General features: G+C 48.8%; 1 protein-coding gene across 4 annotated transcripts in view; it reads right to left on the bottom strand.

Annotated features, from left to right (window-relative positions):
• Positions 1-2,441: 2,441 nt before the first annotated feature.
• Lrrc27 (leucine rich repeat containing 27) overlaps positions 2,442-6,000 on the bottom strand; it is a 31,221-nt gene continuing 27,662 nt past the window's right edge. For all 4 annotated transcript variants that reach the window (XM_039087869.2, XM_063271537.1, XM_063271536.1 and 1 more), the window contains one exon: positions 2,442-2,770. In XM_039087869.2, the coding sequence (XP_038943797.1) occupies positions 2,624-2,770 (147 nt within the window). In that variant the 3' untranslated portion in view covers positions 2,442-2,623. The remainder of the gene's footprint in view (positions 2,771-6,000) is intronic.

Below are 6,000 nucleotides of genomic sequence, written 5' to 3'. Positions count from 1 at the left end.
TAGGTAAGCGCTCTACCACTGAGCTAAATCCCCAGCCCCCTATTTTATGATTTAAAAAAATTAGCTGGGAGGTGGGAGGAATAATTATCTCTGTGGTAAGAATGCACACTACAGGGCTGGAGAGATGGCTCAGTGGTTAAGAGCACTAACTGCTTTTCCAGAGGTCCTGAGTTCAAATCCCAGCAACCACATGGTGGCTCACAACCATCTATAATGGGATCTGATGCCCTCTTCTGGTGTGTCTGAGGACAGTGTACTTATATACATTAAATAAATCAAAAAAAGGGGGGATACTTATATACATTAAATAAATCAATAAAAGGGGGGAAGGAAAAAAGAAAGAAAAAGCAGGCAACCAGGAGTGGATGCACATGCTTAAAAAACAAAAACAAACAAACAAAAACCACACTATACCAGCCTGGAGAACCTCCTGAATTGCAGCTTATAGACCTCTGCTGCTTGTTTTGTTTTTCTGAGTTCTAACCCAAAAAAGCATTTGTTTCTCTCTCTTCCTCCTTTCTGGTTTAAGACAGGGTTTAACTTACTCTTTAGATCAGGGTTGGCTTAGAACTCAGAGATCCACCTGCCTTTGCCTCTGGAGTACACCATCACTCAGCGTCCTCTTAATTATAAAATTTAAACATCTCGGTGTGTGTGGGTGTGCCAGCGTGTGCCATGGCACCCTGATGGCCACAAGACAACTAGTGTAAGTTGGTTCTTCCCTACCATGTGGGCTATGGAGACTAAAGTCAGGTCATCAGGCTTGGCCATCCCTGGCCTCTATCTCTCTCCTATGTCTTTTTTTGAAGTCAGCCAAGCTCAGAAGCTTGCTTGCCCTAACCCACAGGGCATTCTTATCCTTCTCTGAAGGTCCACCCCACCCCCATGTAGCTGCTCACAGCTGATTATCACTAATGTTAAAACAATGTCTCATGGGCCAGGAAGATGGTTTTGCCATTAAAGGTACATGTTGCCAAGCCTGATGCCCTGAACTCCATTCCCAACGAACCCACATGATGGAAACAAAGGACTCCCCAAATTATGCACACATATGCGCACCACACACACATGTACATACATATGTACATATACATGCATATACACAGGTACACATGTACACATACATACACACACACTTTTAAAGGAATGGCTTTCTTCCTACCCTTTTCCTTTGTCCCAGCTTTCCTGCCTTGTTTTTCTCTCAAATAAAATGGTCCTCAAGCTTCCTTCCAAATCTGTTTTCTAAAATTACTTTTGTTTGTGTATGTGTGTTGTCTACATGTATGTGTGTGTATCATGTAAGTGCCTTGTGCCCACAGAGGCCAGAAGGGGGTGTTGGGTCCCCTTGCCTGGAATTAGATGATTGTGAGCTGCTGTGTAGTGCTCTAGAAGAACAGCCAGTGCTCTTGTCCACAATGCCATTGCTCTAACCCTTCAAATACGTTCTCAAATTCTTTTGTTTACAAGACTAATAAATTCAAAAGGGGACTCCATGTTCCCTGGTTATGTGCTCAGAAAAACACATCGGCAGAGTAGAAGCCAGGAGAGGAGTGAGCATCGTCTGACCCAAATCTACCAGGAGAGGGGTTATACCCATTCAAACATCCAACATGCACCAGAAGACAGGGACTATTCCGCCTAGACACCCTGACCCATTCAAACATCCAACATGCACCAGAAGACAGGGACTATTCCGCCTAGACACCCTGACCCATTCAAACATCCAACATGCACCAGAAGACAGGGACTATTCCGCCTAGACACCCTGACCCATTCAAACATCCAACATGCACCAGAAGACAGGGACTATTCCGCCTAGACACCCTGAATTTCCCAGGGTGAGAGGCTAATGCAGCTCAGATACTTCAAATCCAGGAGAGGAGTGTTATCTTAGACCATCCCCAGAATCTACAGTGAGGGAGAAGTTGCATAGATACTCCAAGGATCTAGAAGCCAGGGGCCCAGTCAGGATCAGGTCAAGTCTTAACCAGAACTTACACAAGAGGAAACAGAAAGCCCGAATAGTTTTCTGTCTGTCCCCAACATCTGAAAGAAAAAGCTTTGCGTTTATAGTCACACTCAGAGCTGCCCCAATTGTCCATGCAGCCCCTGGATTAGTGTCAGAAGGATTATGGGGGTGAGGTGGGGTGGCACCAAGAGATTTTAAAGTTGGGGGTAGGGTAGGGGTGGGCAGTTGCCCAGGGATCCTATAGGGCAGAGGCATGTCTGGGGCTAGGTGTCACTGTCCCTGTGCAAACAAAGGGCCAAACCAAAGGACGGTGGTCTGAACAGGATAACGTGCGCCACTGAACAAAGATGGAGCTGCAGAAGTCAGGGCAGCAGCCTCCCTCCCCCGGATCAGTGGAAATTAGGACACCCTTGTGGCTTGGCTGAAGGCCCCCGTCGACCCGATTGGTGGAATCAGCGACAGAAGAGAACAGTTTGGCTTGCTTACAGGATTCTTCCTTTTAATGCAGCTAAACCTTGTATAGCCTCAGAAAGGAGTCAAGTCTATTAAAAGCCGCAGCCTGTGGAGCAGCTGAAGACCCACTAGTCGCTGTCCCAGCCAGTCCCCACACCGCTGTGGGAGGTACTTGTCATCCCTGCTGACAACACCACTTTCCTAGTATTTTGTGTTAAAAAATATATTCTGAGGCCGTGATGCTGGTGGGTGAAGTGAAAGGTTTCCAGTGAAAGGGGGAAAAGAATGGTCTTTGTTCAAGGTCATCTCCAGTTTCAGTCTCCTTAACTCCTCCTGAAGTTTCTTAGTCTTTGGGGAGAAGAAGAGATGTAAGTTAGACCAGTCAGGACAGATGAATCCCCACCTCGGTGCATATGGGGTGTGTGCAGGGAACACTCAGGATACCTTTTCCCCAGACACCCACAGGCTGCATCTTACTGTAGTCTCCTCAGTGGTGTGAAGGGGCCACACCAACTGGACATGTGGTAGCTCTTGTACCATCCTTCCAGAGAGTTAGCAATCTCATGAGCCACTTGCCACAGTGTCCCCCTGGCATGCCCCCCCAAGACTTCTGTGCAGGCAGCAATATGAATGAGGGAAAAGAGAGGCCCACTGAGGCTGGTACTCCTGGTACCTGGTACCGTACAACTGCGGCTTGTGGGTGGGATATCACCCTAAACATAATCCCAGCCAAGGCTTCTAACTGCCCAGGAGCAGAGCCAGCCAGCCAGAGAGGGCCAAGGAAGGAAACTGCCCAGCCTAGAGTCAGGTCTGTGCTTTGTGTTCTGTGTTCCCCAGCCCTTCTGTCAGACATGAAAATGTAAACCCAAGGAAGAAGCCTGGTGGTCCCAGGTGGGCAGTGTTATCAGTAACCAAGCTCTTCTCACCTCTGCCTGCCCAGTGTCTCTCTGCTGTGGCCAGCTGCCTGGTCCTTAGGTGGAAACCTTAGCCCATCCCTCCACCCCTCCTGCTGATGTCCTCCAGCCCAGCCCCACCGTCCTGGCCCAGCCCCTAGAGAACGTCCCCACCCTGCAGAAGCCTCAGCCCAGCTGAGGGTGTGCCCACTCTCAGCTCTTCAGTCCACACCACACCAGGCAGCATTGCTGTTGGCTGGTTAGTATCTGCCTTGTGGAGCCTCATTTTAGACTTTGCTGTTCCCTTTGTGCCTGTTACTTGGTGTTTCCAAACTGGACACCTTCCTAAGCTTCTGCTTCTCTACAAACCTGCTTCTTTCTCATAGCCAGATGCTCTGGTCCTCTGATGCCCCGGCAAGCAAGGTCTCCTGTTTTTGTTTTTGTTTTCCCTCCCCCCTCTCTCTCCCTCCTTCCTTTCCTCCCTCCTTCCCTCCCTCCCCCTCTCTCTTCTTGCTCTGCTTATCCCTCTCAGACAACCTCCATGGGTAGAATTTATTCCAAGCCCTCTAGAGAGGCTGGGCAGGAAATAACGTTTTTGCAGGCCCGAGGATCCTCCATAGCATTTGTGCTCGGCTGACCTCATCCTCCATGGTCAATCTGGCAGTAGGATCATTGAGTGCTTGGTCAGGACATCAAGCTTCCAACATGTGGACTACCCTTTCTCTAACTGAGAGTTTTTCTCTTTTGAGACAGGGTGTCGTGCAGGCCCACTCTAGCTTGGGCCCCACTACATAGCCACGTGTGACCTGGGACTCCTTATCCTCCTCCCTTGATTTCTGGGATGGTAAGCATGTGCCAGCATGTCTTGTGTGCTGCAGAGCAACCTCAGGGTTTCACACATGCTAGGGAAGCTAATTTTTTATTTTTAAACGTTCCCTTCACTTACTCCGGCATCTCCTGGACTATGCTAGCACATGTTGGACCTCCTGGACCAATCTTCTAGTTGTCTTAAAATCTTGTTTCAACTCTGTTGTCCATATCCCCTTTTCTTTACATTGTGCTTCCTGGGGCATTTATTTAATTTCACCTCCAGGCACTTGCTATGTTTCTATCGATGCCCGGGAATTAATGCTATTATCATTACTGTTATTATCATTATTGTCGTCTACTTCTAACATTTTAGATGCTTCATCTGTTTTATGTGTATGAGCTTTTTCCTACATATATGTATGTGCACCACATGAGTGCCTGGTGCTAAGGGAGGTCAAAAATTGCACTGGGCCCTTTGGGACTGGAGTTAAACATGGTTGTAAGCTGTCATGTGGGTGCTGGGAACTGGATTTGGATCCTCCAGAAGAGCAGTGCTCCAGCCCTACTGTGAGTTTCTTAAATTTGGTATCTGCTTATTCCTTTTGGCTTTCCTGTGGGCTTGCCGAGGCCTCTCCTGAGGGCCGAGTGCAGGCTGGTTCCCCATTCATCAGGATGAGATCCCATCACCACCAGACCTCACAGGTGTTGCTGGGTACCCGCTGGCCACTCTGTATTGGGTTGGTTCTAGGGAACACCTGTGTAGTCTGTCAGGTGAGAGGGTGGATAGTAAAGAAGGCTCTTCCTGCCTTGACAGAGGCAACCCATCCAGCTGGTGGAAAGCAGAGGCTTTGTGACAGTGGCAGCTGGGTAGCCATGTAGTTGTAGCTCCCTTTTTACGTTCCTAAGACCTCAGGATTCCAGGGTAGCTCCCCCACATCTACCTGCTCACTAAGGGCAAACCCCCAGGTACTCTCCTCAACTAGGGTGACAGGTCCTTCCCAGAGCTCAGGCAGGCATCATATAACCATTGTCACCACACCTGATCCCCCAAGAAGGACAGGTTCTGCTGTGTGGGACAGTGGAGACAGTGGTTCAGGGGACAGACTCTCAACTTTTACCCACTGTTCCTAGGTTTGAATTTTTTTTTTAAACTTTTGTATTAGTTCCTTTGAGATCGTGTTTTAATCATATTTCTCACCTCTTCCAAGTCTTTCCAGATCCACACCCCCTACCCACCTAACTTTGTGCTCCCTCCCACCTTAAAATTCATTAAGACCAATTTGTGCTTCCCAAATAGTCTTGGATGTGTGGCTCACTGAGGCGTGAGATTGACCAAGGACCACACTATCACCCGGGGCAGACCCCTAGGGCATCCTCCCTCTCGCACCTATCGTTTGCCGATAGCCTCTCTGCTAGGGGTGGGACTTTGGACCAAATTCATGTTGGAATTTGGTCTAGGTTTGCATTCTTGTGTCCCAGAGTTCTAGGGAATAAGTCTCACAACTGGTTGGTGTCCCCCCCCCCCGCACCCCCCCTCCCCCCCCCCGCAGTCAGGCTCTTAAGACTTTATCTCCAGGGACTTTCTTCTTATAAAACTTTGCTGGCCTCAGTATGTGTGCTAGGATACAGGCTCAGTTGTTATGCCAAAGGTCAGATAACAGTGACTGAAAACCAGGGCGTGTGGCTTCTTGGGGAAGCCAGAGCCCAGTGCTGCAGACTCACTGCAAATGTTACTGGGGATCCATGGATTTCACCTCAAAGCTGTCCTGCCTCTACTGTACCTGTCCAGAAGGGTAGCTCCAGTTTTGTTTATTTTCTGGCTGTGGAGGATCAGTGATTAATCTGGCTGAAAATGTGATGTGCTGACCTGGAAGG

The sequence above is a fragment of the Rattus norvegicus genome, chromosome 1, assembly GCF_036323735.1.
Source record: "Rattus norvegicus strain BN/NHsdMcwi chromosome 1, GRCr8, whole genome shotgun sequence".
Taxonomy (NCBI): Eukaryota; Metazoa; Chordata; class Mammalia; order Rodentia; family Muridae; genus Rattus; species Rattus norvegicus.
The sequence above is the reverse complement of the archived record's forward strand: the minus strand, read 5'-3'. Positions and strand labels throughout refer to the sequence as shown.